At 42.3% G+C, this 15,290-nt stretch overlaps 1 protein-coding gene across 1 annotated transcript; it reads left to right on the top strand.

Moving 5' to 3' along the window:
* The first annotated feature begins 10,572 nt into the window (after positions 1-10,572).
* On the top strand, positions 10,573-15,290 carry LOC109877397 (B-cell receptor CD22-like). Its single transcript, XM_031817647.1, has 11 exons — positions 10,573-10,644; positions 11,421-11,498; positions 11,784-12,128; positions 12,432-12,635; positions 12,989-13,315; positions 13,398-13,640; positions 13,919-14,182; positions 14,496-14,586; positions 14,688-14,727; positions 14,849-14,929; positions 15,012-15,290. The coding sequence occupies exons 2-11, from the start codon at positions 11,444-11,446 to the stop codon at positions 15,078-15,080; spliced, it is 1,719 nt and encodes a 572-aa protein (XP_031673507.1). The 5' UTR covers positions 10,573-10,644; positions 11,421-11,443; the 3' UTR covers positions 15,081-15,290.

Here is a 15,290-nt window from a genome sequence, read left to right as displayed (position 1 = left end):
CCAGAACATCTACTGCTTTCTCAGTCAGGCAGGAGACCGCTTCCTACTGTACATGAACAACCCAGAACATCTACTGCTTTCTCAGTCAGGCAGGAGACCGCTTCCTACTGTACATGAACAACCCAGAACTGAGTGTGTTTGCCTGAAAAAGCATCTTGCTTCAATCAGTTAATTCCAGTTAAGAATAACAATTATTGTTGTATTTAGCAACAGTTCCAACCTAGACTAGTTTTCAACAATCATTTCTACAGTAAGATGTAAAGTAGGCCTGATAATTTTTCATTTTCATCAGTACTGTTACTAGGGTTGCACTATCAGTAGCTAGCTTGCTTTGGCGAATGTTAGCTATTAGCTGTGTACAAGGCCAGGGGATTGAAAGAGAAAATCACATCTACTACTATGAGAGTTAGTTAGTACTCCCGTATTACTGCTTATCATCACCTGTTATAAAATGCCAACAATCTGAACGACAGCGCTGCGTCGTGTGTACCCGAGTGATCTTCAAGAAAACTGCAGAAAAAGAGTTCAGGTACACAACTCCGATGCACACAGGGATCCCCCTCTCACACTGGTGCAGCTGCCAAACTGAGCAGAGACGCTGCTTAAGCAGAAGGCGCACTGAACAGAGAGCGCAGATGCACTTGGCCAAATCAATTCCAATAATTCATGAAATAATGATGTATTTACACTGACACGTCGCGACCCACCATTAACTCCAGATGTTGTGTTGGAGATGGATCCTACATCTGTGTCAGAGAGGGAGAATGTGACACTGACATGTAGAACCAACTGTACACTGGACCCCATCACAGTCTACAGTTGGTATACGAATGGACAGCCTATACCAAACAGCAACACCTCCTCTCCTATCTATATCCTATTCTCAGTCAGCAGTGAGGATACAGGCAGATACTCCTGTGCTGTAGAAGGCCATGAGGATCTCCCCTCTGCTGAAGAGACTCTCACTGTCAGATGTAAGTACATGGGGTTCAAATCATTAGCTTGGTATATTAACATTGTAATTATTTTGTATCTATCTCCAGTTGTATTCTTTATTAAGTAACATCATGTTGGAACCTCAGAGCATGTGCTTTTAATTTTTCTCAATGTAATTATTTTAATCTGTCTTGTAAAATGCACCGATGTACTTTATTTGCTAAATCTAATGTCTTCAGAAAGCCAAGATAATATATACAAAAACCAAGATGTTAATGTCTTTTTAATGGTCCTTTACCAGATGGCCCAAAGAACACCTCACTGTCAGTCAGTCCCTCTGGTGAAATAGTGGAGGGCAGATCAGTGAATCTGACCTGCAGCAGTGATGCCAACCCACCTGTGGACAAATACACCTGGTACAAGTTAACATACAAGAACATGTCAATGAAACATTCTGGACAGAGATACACCATCCTTAATATCAGCTCTTAGGACAGAGAGGGATACTACTGTGAGGCTCTGAACATTATAGGGAGAGAGACTATCCCTGTCCATATTAATGTTATATGTAAGTATGACACATTCTGTCTATTTTTGTGCTCTGTAACTTTACAGATTTCATTCTGACATCATGTATTTATAAACTCATGACCCTGCAGCAGTGTTTCCCTGGGTTCCTGTGGTGGGGGTGGGGGCTGTCCTGACTGCTGGAGCTCTTCTTGTCACCATAAACTGCTATATGAAGAGGTGAGCCAGCCATTTACATCTACTGTATTAGTAACATATCAACTTCCACTAGAGGTCAGTAGAGAGCAGAACTCACTCTGTCCCTCTTTACAGGAGATCCACAGGAGGAAGTGATGCCACAGCAGACACACTGGTAATAATGTCAACAACAGAAGTTATTTTAATCCTAATAACATAGACAGTAAGAACATTAATTTACATAAAATGTAGATGGAGTGGTTCGTAAAGTGCTAATTCAGAGTGTCTTATTTCAGATTAAGGGACTCCCCCGTGACACAGCCCCTCAGATAGATGCTGAGCCCTCTGATTATGAGAACTGGAGCGAACAACCAAAGAACCTGGACTGAAGAGAACCACCACAGTACCTGGACTGAAGAGTACCACCACAGAACCTGGACTGAAGAGTACCACCACAGAACCTGGACTGAAGAGTACCACCACAGAACCTGGACTGAAGAGTACCACCACAGAACCTGGACTGAAGAGTACCACCACAGAACCTGGACTGAAGAGTACCACCACAGAACCTGGACTGAAGAGTACCACCACAGAACCTGGACTGAAGAGAACCACCACAGAACCTGACTGAAGAGAACCACCACAGAACCTGGACGGAAGAGCAACAGCATCAAACCAAAGATAGGCCTCACAATGCTATTCTCCTACTATCATTATGCTTTCTTATCTATTAGGTTTTCCAGACAATGACCTTTAACTTTTGAGTGAATGCTGGAATTTAGATTGTTATCCTAATGATAAATGCAGTTTGTATATAGATGATACATGGGATAGATTATGCTTCTGCTATTTTTCTATTTCCAGATTTGATTACATTTTATGTAGAAATATGTTGAACTATTCATTAGCTCTGCTCCTTCAGGTGTTTAGTAAGACCACCACATCCTAGGTAATGCTAGTATCAACATGCCATCCAACACAGCTGAAACTATAGTAAGACCACCACATCCTAGGTAATGCTAGTATCAACATGCCATCCAACACAGCTGAAACTATAGTAAGACCACCACATGCTAGGTAATGCTAGTATCAACATCCCATCCAACACAGCTGAAACTATAGTAAGACCACCACATGCTAGGTAATGCTAGTATCAACATGCCATCCAACACAGCTGAAACTATAGTAAGACCACCACATGCTAGGTAATGCTAGTATCAACATGCCATCCAACACAGCTGAAACTATAGTAAGACCACCACATCCTAGGTAATGCTAGTATCAACATGCCATCCAACACAGCTGAAACTATAGTAAGACCACCACATGCTAGATAATGCTAGTATCAACATGCCATCCAACACAGCTGAAACTATAGTAAGACCACCACATGCTAGGTAATGGTAGTATCAACATGCCATCCAACACAGCTGAAACTATAGTAAGACCACCACATGCTAGATAATGCTAGTATCAACATGCCATCCAACACAGCTGAAACTATAGTAAGACCACCACATGCTAGGTAATGCTAGTATCAACATGCCATCCAACACAGCTGAAACTATAGTAAGACCACCACATGCTAGATAATGCTAGTATCAACATGCCATCCAACACAGCTGAAACTATAGTAAGACCACCACATGCTAGGTAATGGTAGTATCAACATCCCATCCAACACAGCTGAAACTATAGTAAGACCACCACATGCTAGGTAATGGTAGTATCAACATGCCATCCAACACAGCTGAAACTATAGTAAGACCACCACATCCTAGGTAATGCTAGTATCAACATGCCATCCAACACAGCTGAAACTATAGTAAGACCACCACATCCTAGGTAATGCTAGTATCAACATCCCATCCAACACAGCTGAAACTATAGTAAGACCACCACATCCTAGGTAATGGTAGTATCAACATCCCCATCCAACACAGCTGAAACTATAGTAAGACCACCACATGCTAGATAATGCTAGTATCAACATGCCATCCAACACAGCTGAAACTATAGTAAGACCACCACATCCTAGGTAATGCTAGTATCAACATCCCATCCAACACAGCTGAAACTATAGTAAGACCACCACATGCTAGGTAATGCTAGTATCAACATCCCATCCAACACAGCTGAAACTATAGTAAGACCACCACATGCTAGGTAATGCTAGTATCAACATGCCATCCAACACAGCTGAAACTATAGTAAGACCACCACATGCTAGGTAATGGTAGTATCAACATCCCATCCAACACAGCTGAAACTATAGTAAGACCACCACATCCTAGGTAATGCTAGTATCAACATCCCATCCAACACAGCTGAAACTATAGTAAGACCACCACATCCTAGGTAATGCTAGTATCAACATGCCATCCAACACAGCTGAAACTATAGTAAGACCACCACATCCTAGGTAATGCTAGTATCAACATGCCATCCAACACAGCTGAAACTATAGTAAGACCACCACATCCTAGGTAATGCTAGTATCAACATGCCATCCAACACAGCTGAAACTATAGTAAGACCACCACATCCTAGGTAATGCTAGTATCAACATGCCATCCAACACAGCTGAAACTATAGTAAGACCACCACATGCTAGGTAATGCTAGTATCAACATGCCATCCAACACAGCTGAAACTATAGTAAGACCACCACATCCTAGGTAATGCTAGTATCAACATGCCATCCAACACAGCTGAAACTATAGTAAGACCACCACATCCTAGGTAATGCTAGTATCAACATCCCATCCAACACAGCTGAAACTATAGTAAGACCACCACATCCTAGGTAATGCTAGTATCAACATGCCATCCAACACAGCTGAAACTATAGTAAGACCACCACATCCTAGGTAATGCTAGTATCAACATGCCATCCAACACAGCTGAAACTATAGTAAGACCACCACATCCTAGGTAATGCTAGTATCAACATGCCATCCAACACAGCTGAAACTATAGTAAGACCACCACATCCTAGGTAATGCTAGTATCAACATGCCATCCAACACAGCTGAAACTATAGTAAGACCACCACATGCTAGGTAATGCTAGTATCAACATGCCATCCAACACAGCTGAAACTATAGTAAGACCACCACATCCTAGGTAATGCTAGTATCAACATGCCATCCAACACAGCTGAAACTATAGTAAGACCACCACATCCTAGGTAATGCTAGTATCAACATGCCATCCAACACAGCTGAAACTATAGTAAGACCACCACATGCTAGGTAATGCTAGTATCAACATGCCATCCAACACAGCTGAAACTATAGTAAGACCACCACATCCTAGGTAATGCTAGTATCAACATGCCATCCAACACAGCTGAAACTATAGTAAGACCACCACATCCTAGGTAATGCTAGTATCAACATGCCATCCAACACAGCTGAAACTATAGTAAGACCACCACATGCTAGTAATGGTAGTATCAACATGCCATCCAACACAGCTGAAACTATAGTAAGACCACCACATCCTAGGTAATGCTAGTATCAACATGCCATCCAACACAGCTGAAACTATAGTAAGACCACCACATGCTAGGTAATGCTAGTATCAACATGCCATCCAACACAGCTGAAACTATAGTAAGACCACCACATCCTAGGTAATGCTAGTATCAACATGCCATCCAACACAGCTGAAACTATAGTAAGACCACCACATCCTAGGTAATGCTAGTATCAACATGCCATCCAACACAGCTGAAACTATAGTAAGACCACCACATGCTAGGTAATGCTAGTATCAACATGCCATCCAACACAGCTGAAACTATAGTAAGACCACCACATCCTAGGTAATGCTAGTATCAACATGCCATCCAACACAGCTGAAACTATAGTAAGACCACCACATGCTAGGTAATGGTAGTATCAACATGCCATCCAACACAGCTGAAACTATAGTAAGACCACCACATGCTAGGTAATGGTAGTATCAACATGCCATCCAACACAGCTGAAACTATAGTAAGACCACCACATGCTAGGTAATGCTAGTATCAACATGCCATCCAACACAGCTGAAACTATAGTAAGACCACCACATGCTAGGTAATGGTAGTATCAACATGCCATCCAACACAGCTGAAACTATAGTAAGACCACCACATGCTAGGTAATGGTAGTATCAACATGCCATCCAACACAGCTGAAACTATAGTAAGACCACCACATGCTAGGTAATGGTAGTATCAACATGCCATCCAACACAGCTGAAACTATAGTAAGACCACCACATCCTAGGTAATGCTAGTATCAACATGCCATCCAACACAGCTGAAACTATAGTAAGACCACCACATCCTAGGTAATGGTAGTATCAACATGCCATCCAACACAGCTGAAACTATAGTAAGACCACCACATGCTAGGTAATGGTAGTATCAACATCCCATCCAACACAGCTGAAACTATAGTAAGACCACCACATGCTAGGTAATGGTAGTATCAACATCCCATCCAACACAGCTGAAACTATAGTAAGACCACCACATGCTAGATAATGCTAGTATCAACATCCCCATCCAACACAGCTGAAACTATAGTAAGACCACCACATGCTAGGTAATGGTAGTATCAACATCCCATCCAACACAGCTGAAACTATAGTAAGACCACCACATGCTAGATAATGCTAGTATCAACATCCCCATCCAACACAGCTGAAACTATAGTAAGACCACCACATGCTAGATAATGCTAGTATCAACATCCCCATCCAACACAGCTGAAACTATAGTAAGACCAACACATGCTAGATAATGCTAGTATCAACATCCCCATCCAACACAGCTGAAACTATAGTAAGACCACCACATGCTTGGTAATGCTAGTATTAACATCCCATCCAACACAGCTGAAACTATAGTAAGACCACCACATGCTAGGTAATGCTAGTATTAACTGAAAACAGAGCAGCAACATTGTTGATCCTCACAATCAATCACATCACCGCAGCAGCCAAACATTGCAAATTGAGCATATTGAACGATGCGGGTGAGGTTCAAACACAGCTAGCGAGCATTCACAAAGAAAACATATCAGAAATCAGCAGCATAGCGAGAAACAGCTAGTGACAGCAGCAGAGTCAATGGAGAGCAGAGTCAAAGAAACCAGCCCTTAGTATCAGCAAACGGCAGAAGGATGTAAGAGCAGACCAGGTCAATAAGGAAGTCGTGAATGATACTAGCCTCTAATTGGTTCCGTTCTCAGTTGAGGCGGGCCCTCGGGTTTCCTTTCTGAACCTGCTCCGCTTAATGAATAGCCTACTTTTCATGTGTACTTATCTGTTTTTGCTATTTTTCTATGAGATTTAGCCAATTCCAGATTTTTTATAATAGATAAAGTATTGGCTTGTTTTAGTGACACAAAATGAATAATATTGATAAGAGCTTTTAAATCATTTTAGCTCTGGAGTTGCTCCTGATTTGTTTTAATACGTTTTACTTTGTAATGGTGTCAGATGTTATTGGGCATTTTATATTTTATATTATGTTATACCATATTGTTCCGTGTCATAATATTGCTTGTTTAATTATCAAATTATGAGTTATTACCTATTTTAGATACATTACATTTTTCAGTTTTTTTTACATTGAATATAGTACAAGTATCATGTAAATGAGCTCAAAGTTAGACAATAAATAGACAACAAATAAATAAATTATGTTTCTTGTATTTCTGTCTATTGTACACATGATGGCGCCATTGAGCAACATAATGCATGAGTGGCTAGCCTATAGGTCAGCCAGGGATACTCCATTACTGTCAGGAGATAAACTGTAATAGATCAACAATCAGCACGTTTCATCAACAAACACACACACAAACATGCACGCACACACGCACACACACATTGAGTTGGAACTTGCCAGAGTCTTTCCCGGTAGATCAGACGTTGTATGGGTGTGTGCGTGTGTGTGCCTGCGTGTGGGTGTGTGTTTAAATGTGTGTGTGTGTGTGTTTTTGCGTGTGTGTGTGTGTTTAAATGTGTGTGTGCGTGTGTGTGTCTTTGCGTGTGTGTGTGTGTGTGTTTTTGCTTGTGTCTCTGTGTGTGTGTGTGTGTGGTATGGGTATGTTGCTCCCTAGACTACTGCATGAGAACTCTAATGTAAGTGGTCCAACAGATTTACTCGGTGGTAAAGGTCTGGATGGACTATTTCTACATTGATCCCATTTCTTTGGTTCTTTGGGAATATGGTTTATACTGCTACTGGTGTCTAGAGCTCTACCCCTCTACCCTATCAGACGCTCAGAATTCCATCCAGCTCAACCCTGATTGGCCAAAGGAATACTTCTTCAAGGGGAGTGCACTGATGGGGATGAAGGTCAGTGTCTGAGCTTGCTACTGTGAATATGGAAATTGCTGATTGTGTGTGTGTGTGTCGGTCTGTCTTCTCCCTCTCCCCACTCCTTCTATCTCCCCATCCTTTCCTCCCTTCACTCTCTCACTTCATCTCCTCTACCTCCCCTCCCCTCCCCTCAGTTTTCCTTAAATGGCCTTCTGAATAGGAATGGACCAGGGTTTGAGGCTGCGTGTTGCTACTGATGTCCACCTGACAGCACTGTAGAGATCTAAATGTTGAGTTAGACGTCCCTGCATGATACACAGAGTCAAGAGCCTTCAGTTTAGAGCTTCAGTTTAGAGCTTTAAATAGTATCACCATCGTCCAACACAGAGAGAAAAGTACAATGGTTCAACTCCTTTCTGGCAGCAAAGGAAAAACAAGCTTTGTTATTGGTTCCATTGTACTTCTGGGACAATGCTATTGGTCCCATTGCATGTATTTGGACTGTGCCTGCTGTTTGTCCTCCGGTCCAGGGGGGAGAGCTGGAGAGCACCAGGCTGGTGATCAGGTACCCAGACAGCTAAATGCAGAGAACCCCTCCCTCTCCTCAGAGGACCAACCCTATAGGCCTCAACACCTCCCCAGCCTCCCATTACGCCTCCACAGGGTAAGGACATCCATCTGTCTGTCAAAACATCATCTACGATTTATAAACATATAACATATAATATATAAGCATTTATAATGAATAATTATGAGTTATAAAATGTTACCAATCATCTCATATAAACGTTTGAAATGGAAGGTGGAAGCAGGAGCACAGTGTTCCTTGGCCGTCATTGTAAATAAGAATTTGTTCTTAACTGATCTGCTGTCACGTTCTGACCTTAGTTCCTTTGTTTTGTCTTTGTTTTAGTATGGTGAGGGTGTGAGTTGGGGTGGGCAGTCTATGTTCTTTTTTCGATAATTTGGGATTTCTGTGTTTGGCCTGGTATGGTTCTCAATCAGAAGCAGCTGTCAATCGTTGTCCCTGATTGAGAACCATACTTTCACCTTTGAGTTGTGGGTGATTGTTTTCTGTTGTGTGTCTGCACCAGCCAGAACTGTTTTCAGTCGTTCTCGTTGTTATTTTTGTTATTGCCGTGTTAATTTAATAAATATGGACATATAGCACGCTGCACCTTGGTCCTCCTCTTCTTCCACCACCAACGGCCGTTACAGAATCACCCACCACCAAAGGACCAAGCAGCGTGGTAACGGGCTGCAGCAGCAGCGATCTCCAGACTCCTGGACATCGGAGGAGATCTTGGATGGCAAGGGACCCTGGGGACAGCCGGGAGAATATCGCCGCCCCAAGGCAGAGCTGGAGGCAGCGAAAGCCGAGAGGCGGTGGTATGAGAAGGCAGCAGCACAGTCCGGTGCGGGCTATTCCACCTCGCCGCACTGGCCTGGCTACGGGGAGCATTCAGCCAGGTAGGGTTGGGCAGGCTCGCCTCCACGCACCAGCCCTCCGGTGGCAGCCCCCCGCACCAGGCTGTCTCTCCGTCTCCTCCCTACAGGTGCTCCCGAGCCTGTCCAGAGCTGCCAGAATCTTCCTCCTGTCCTGAGCTGCCAGAGTCTCCCGTCAGTTACACACAGGTGCAGGTGCTTGTGTTTTCATACTGTTTGTCTCTCTCTCTCCCAGGACCAGGAGGATGGCTCCCATCAATGGTGACGAGTGTTTGTTCTGGAGGACCACCGGCTGTTTCTACGGTGACAGGTGTCGCTTCAAACACAAGCCTGACCAGAGAGGAAGAGACAGGAAACCCTGACAAGCCTGAACACCACGTACCGTCCGGATATGACAGAGTAAGGAAGAAGAGAAGGAATGACAGAATAATGAATATGAAGATTGAGGAAGGGGAGGAGGGACCGTGTAGCTACCTGAAAAGGGAACAGGATACTTGGCTAGAATGGGGCTGTTGGGAGGGTGTCACCGCTTTTGTAGTCCTCTGACACACAGCACAGACAGAACACTGGACACACAGTAGGAGTAAGTGTCAATCAAAGTGAAGAGGAGTGCTCCTCTGATTTCCTTCCCCCGCCCCCTCGGGCCTGAGCTGTGAAACATGTTTGGTTATTGATGTTAGATGATGGAGATGATGTCATCATTAGAATCTTGAGGGGGTTGTTGCCCAGGCCAACGCCTCTACAACAACCATGTTGTAGACACTAAAGGGGGTCAGTGCAGGGTCTTTGATGCAGCTGATGAGGAGTGTACATTAAATGGGTTAGTAGAATAGAATGAATAGAAATGACATCATGGACCTGACCAAATGGAACTTTGACCTGTTCCATGTAGAACTCAGAGGGACAAGGCAACACATCCTAATATATTATAAACATTCCATATAGAATAGTCAACATATTGTTAACATGGTTCTGTATTTATATAAAAGTGGAAATGGGGGACATTTTGTCCATTATAGAAATGTAGGACCCATTTTAATACAGTAACTTCCCTTTTCTGATGTGCTGTTCTGGTCCTCATGCATGTTTATGTCTTAAAGAGGAAGGAGAGGACAGTTCTGTCTCAGCTACTTTAAATATGTATCAACCACAGAACTCACACTTACTAGCAGTTCCCACTCACTACCAGTAGGTTGACTCACTGTACAAGACTCTCCCCTTCACTTCACTCTGTAAGTACTCTTGACATAAATATAGTTTTGGGTTATTTGTTTTTAGTAATAAGTCATATACTTGAGGGTAATGTCTCATTTTACTTGTTGTTATGTTTTGAGCTGTGTTTTGGTTGTTACATCAGGGTCAGTATTCATAAAGTGTCTCAGTGTAGGAGTGTTGATCTACATAGTGATGAGATGATTAACCAGGGTAAAAAAGACATGCAGACAAACATTGTAATACTGCAGTGTGTGTGTGTGTGTGTGTGTGTGTGACTTCTGTTTAGCCTCACAGCTTGAGGATAGGAGTTATCATTGAACCTGGTGGTCAGTCTTTAGGCTGCTGTACAGCTTGATGGACCGTAGAGGATTGAACATTTATCCTCCTATATTTGGGGTTCTGAGAATAAAACAGCTTCAGAACAATCAATATAGAAATATGTGTTTACAGTAATACAGACCTGTTCAATACGCTGTTGGTGTTGTTTATAATGATGGTGATGATAATGATGACTTTATTGTATCCATTAGATAAATAGTTTATGCATCATACATCATGTCATCTTAAATAGACAGACATGCAACACGTCACACACTTTACATACATAGTGATATAGACTTACAGACAGACAGTATTCACATAGACAACCATATAGCACAATACAACACAACACAATATGAGCCTGGTTCATTTTCAGTAATGAGGCCCTGTACCCCATTTACAGTTTATACTTCAATGTATCAGGTGGAGTTATTCACCAGCTATAGAGTGAGTTGTTGTATATATTTCTAAGACTGCAGGGTGGGAGATGCAACAATGGGCTTGAGAACAGCAGGAAGTGTGTTGGTGGTCTTTCTCTGGTCTGTGACAGGTATGGTCTCATTCTTATCTTTAAGTTGCTCTGTTTATCAGTCTACAGATAGTTCTAAAAGCATAACCATTTTTATGTTCTACTGTCGACACATTTGGCGTCTCCACTTCCCTTTAAACAGTTGTCTTTCACACCTCACTGAGTGAAGCTTATCTGTGGTTTCCATTCACACTCAACCAAAGAGTATCTATGTCTCAACTCAGCAACTATGGAACAAAGTGTTAGTGTGAGTCAAAAGACCTTGAACTTAATGTAACGTCCTTGTGATGTCTAACTGTGTTTCAGTGGTACTGAGTCAGAAAGGCTGGAGTGTTACATACACCACTCAGAGTATCTGTACCTTGAAGGGGTCAACAGTGGAGATGTCCTGCTCTTACACATATCCCAGTGGTACAGTCACAACAACCTTCTGGTTCACCAAAAAGTATGCTGTGGAGAATTATGTAAATCTGAGAAATGACTCAAACTACAAAGGTCGTGTGACGTACCGTAGTGATAAGATGAATGGACACAACCTGACAATCACAGACCTGAGAGAGAGTGACTCAGCTATGTACAAATTCAGATTCATAACAGATCAGACTGGAGGGAAATATACTGGTGATCCTGGAGTCACTCTGTCTGTTACAGGTACAGTGATATTATATATAGTATTGATCTGTTTAATCACTGTCTGTTGCAGGTACAGTGATATTATATATAGTATTGATCTGTTTAATCACTGTCTGTTACAGGTACAGTGATATTATATATAGTATTGATCTGTTTAAGTGGTTCTGGAAAAATTGTCTAAATTTGTACAGAAATAATATAATTAATATGAATGTTGGTATAATAGGAATGTCTGAATTGATGACTTGAGAACGTCCACTCCGGCCTCATTTGAACTAGACAACAGGTCATTGAGGGTTTTAATGTTGTTATCTACTCCAGACCTGCAGGTGAAGGTGACCACTACATGGTGGTCAACGACACTGACCTGTAGCACCACCTGTACTCTGACTGGTAACCCCACCTACACCTGGTACAGGAACAGTAAGATTGTACAAGATGACTCCTCCCCCTCATACACAGTCTACTTTAAAACTGAAGACAGCTTCTACTGTGCTGTAAAAGGCATCAATTCTAATGCAGTGTGTGAGTGTGACTAATACACTTTTAAAGTCTGTCGAAATCCTCCAATACATCATTGGTCAGTGTTGATGTTTAGTGAAACAGACATGAGGTAGAGCTACTATTCCATCTAGATTAATGGTGGTTGATGTTTAGTGAAACAGACATGAGGTAGAGCTACTATTCCATTGAGATTAATGGTGGTTGATGTTTAGTGAAACAGACATGAGATAGAGCTACTATTCCATTGAGATTAATGGTGGTTGATGTTTAGTGAAACAGACATGAGATAGAGCTACTATTCCATCTAGATTAATGGTGATTGATTTTACAGTTCTAAATACTGACACCATTTGAAAAATGTACTTGTGTTTCAGCTGTTGAGGGTCACAGTTATTTCCACGTGACTTACACCCATCAGAGGATCTGTACCTTGAAGAGGTCATCAGTGGACATATCCTGCTCTTATACTTATCCCAGTGGTCATACAGTCTCTGAAACAATCTGGTATACAAAAGGAAAACTTAATGAGGCGCCTCAAATCCTGAGCCCGGGGTATGGGGGTCGTGTGGAGTACCTTGGAAATATGCAGAGTGACTCCATCCTGAGAATCACAGACCTGAGAGAGGAGGACTCAGCTGAGTATAAGTTTAGATTCACAACCTGGGAGCCCACCTTCCCTGGAACAACTCTGACTGTCACAGGTAACACTGCAGGTCACATCCTATCAATACTGCAAACGATTACTTAATGATGTACTCAGTGTTTTAATCCTCTTTCATTTAGGTCTGCAGGTGAAGGTGACTCCTGCCACTGTGACAGAGGGACAGAAGGTGACACTGACCTGTAGCACCACCTGTACTCTGGGTGACAACCCCACCTATGTTTGGTACAAGAATGGACATGTAACCAACCAATCTACCAGTCTGTTCCTAAACCCAGTCAGCAGTGAGGATACAGGCAGATACTCCTGTTCTGTAGAAGGACATGAGGATCTCCCCTCTGCTGAAGAGACTCTCACTGTCACATGTGAGTATGTGTGATCCATCTCCAGTTGTATTCTTTTAGAAACATCTTCTCTCATCTATTATATCCATTATTTCAATCTTTGTCCAAGTTCCATGATTGTACTCATCTCATTACTGTAGTAACTACAAGTACTTCACAAACACTGTATTGTTACATTAATGTCTAAGTTACACATATTTATATTAATATTTCATTTATTTTAATCACAAGTCCAAGTTCCATGATGCTCCTCATGTAAAGCTCTATGTATGAACAATGTGTTACATATTGTCCACCAGACGGCCCAAAGAACACCTCAGTGTCAGTCAGTCCCTCTGGTGGAATAGTGGAGGGCAGTTCAGTGACTCTGACCTGCAGCAGTGATGCCAACCCACCTGTGGACAAATACACCTGGTACAAGAAGAACGTAACCTCACCAAAAGCATCAGGACAGAGTTACAGCATCACTAACATCATCTCTGAGGACAGAGGAGAATACTACTGTGAGGCCCAGAATGGAAGAGGATCTAATAACTCTACAGCTCAGATGATCATTGTAGCAGGTAAAGTTACAACTTCAATACTTCTATACAAAACTACATGGTTCATTCTAATGTTAATACTTTTAATATGGCTTTTTATAATTAAACATTGAGTGTACAAAACATTAAGAACACCTGTTCTTTCCATGACATGGACAGACTGATCAGGTGAATCCTGGTGAAGCTTTGATCCCCCTTTGATGTCACTTGTTAGGAAGGTGTTCCTAATGTTTGGTATAGTGGCCTTTGTTAGTGTATATTCATTGTCAGTTCATAGGAACACCATTACAGTCCTGTATTACCATGTACTCATGTCATCCATATTTTATTATAGGGAAACAAACATCAGTTATGTCTGCAGCTGTAGGAATCATAGTTGTTGTTCTGGTTCCCATCCTCTGTCTCTCTGGCTTCATGTGGTTCAGGTGACAGAACTCATTTATTCATGTGCAAAACTGTATTAGTAACATATAAACTTCCACTAGTGGTCACTAGAGAGCAGAATTCACTCTGTCCCACTTTACAGGAGATCCACAGCAGAAAGTGATGCCACAACAGGGATAGAGGTGACTATATCAGTTAAACCTCCACACCTGGTGACATGAATTTACTATGTCATGACAGTCTCTCTCATACTATTTTCACTGTTACCATGACAACTCTCTCTCTCTCTTTCTCTCTGCACAGAGTGTCCATCCTGATCCTAACAGTGACATGTACACAACACTGAACATGAAGACCAGGTCACCAGAGTATGACACCCTGGCAGTAAGTGTGTTTAATGTGTGTGTGTGTCCATAAAAATGTTACGGAGTGGTGTGTAATGTGCTCATTCAGTGTCTTATTTCAGAATGTGAGGGACTCCCCCACTGTCACAATCCCTCAGATAGATGCTGATGCCTCCGATTATGAGAACTGAAGAGAACCACCACAGAATCTGGACTAAAGAGAACCACAACAGAACCTGGACTGAAAAGAACCACCACAGAACCTGGACTAAAGAGAACCACAACAGAACCTGGACTGAAGAGAACCACAACAGAACCTGGACTGAAGAGAACCACAACAGAACCTGGACTGAAGAGAACCACCACAGAACATGACTGAAGAGAACCACCGTAGAAACTGG

Source organism: Oncorhynchus kisutch, unplaced genomic scaffold, assembly GCF_002021735.2.
Source record: "Oncorhynchus kisutch isolate 150728-3 unplaced genomic scaffold, Okis_V2 scaffold1109, whole genome shotgun sequence".
NCBI lineage: Eukaryota > Metazoa > Chordata > Actinopteri > Salmoniformes > Salmonidae > Oncorhynchus > Oncorhynchus kisutch.
The sequence above is the reverse complement of the archived record's forward strand: the minus strand, read 5'-3'. Positions and strand labels throughout refer to the sequence as shown.

What these genes read in the sequence shown, in the direction of transcription:
- LOC109877397 (XM_031817647.1), top strand. Translation starts at nt 11,444, where the DNA reads ATGGGCTTGAGAACAGCAGGAAGTGTGTTGGTGGTCTTTCTCTGGTCT. An exon ending in CTTTCTCTGGTCTGTGACAG is followed by an intron (nt 11,499 to 11,783) that starts GTATGGTCTCAT and finishes ACTGTGTTTCAG; the next exon opens with TGGTACTGAGTCAGAAAGGC. An exon ending in AGTCACTCTGTCTGTTACAG is followed by an intron (nt 12,129 to 12,431) that starts GTACAGTGATAT and finishes TATCTACTCCAG; the next exon opens with ACCTGCAGGTGAAGGTGACC.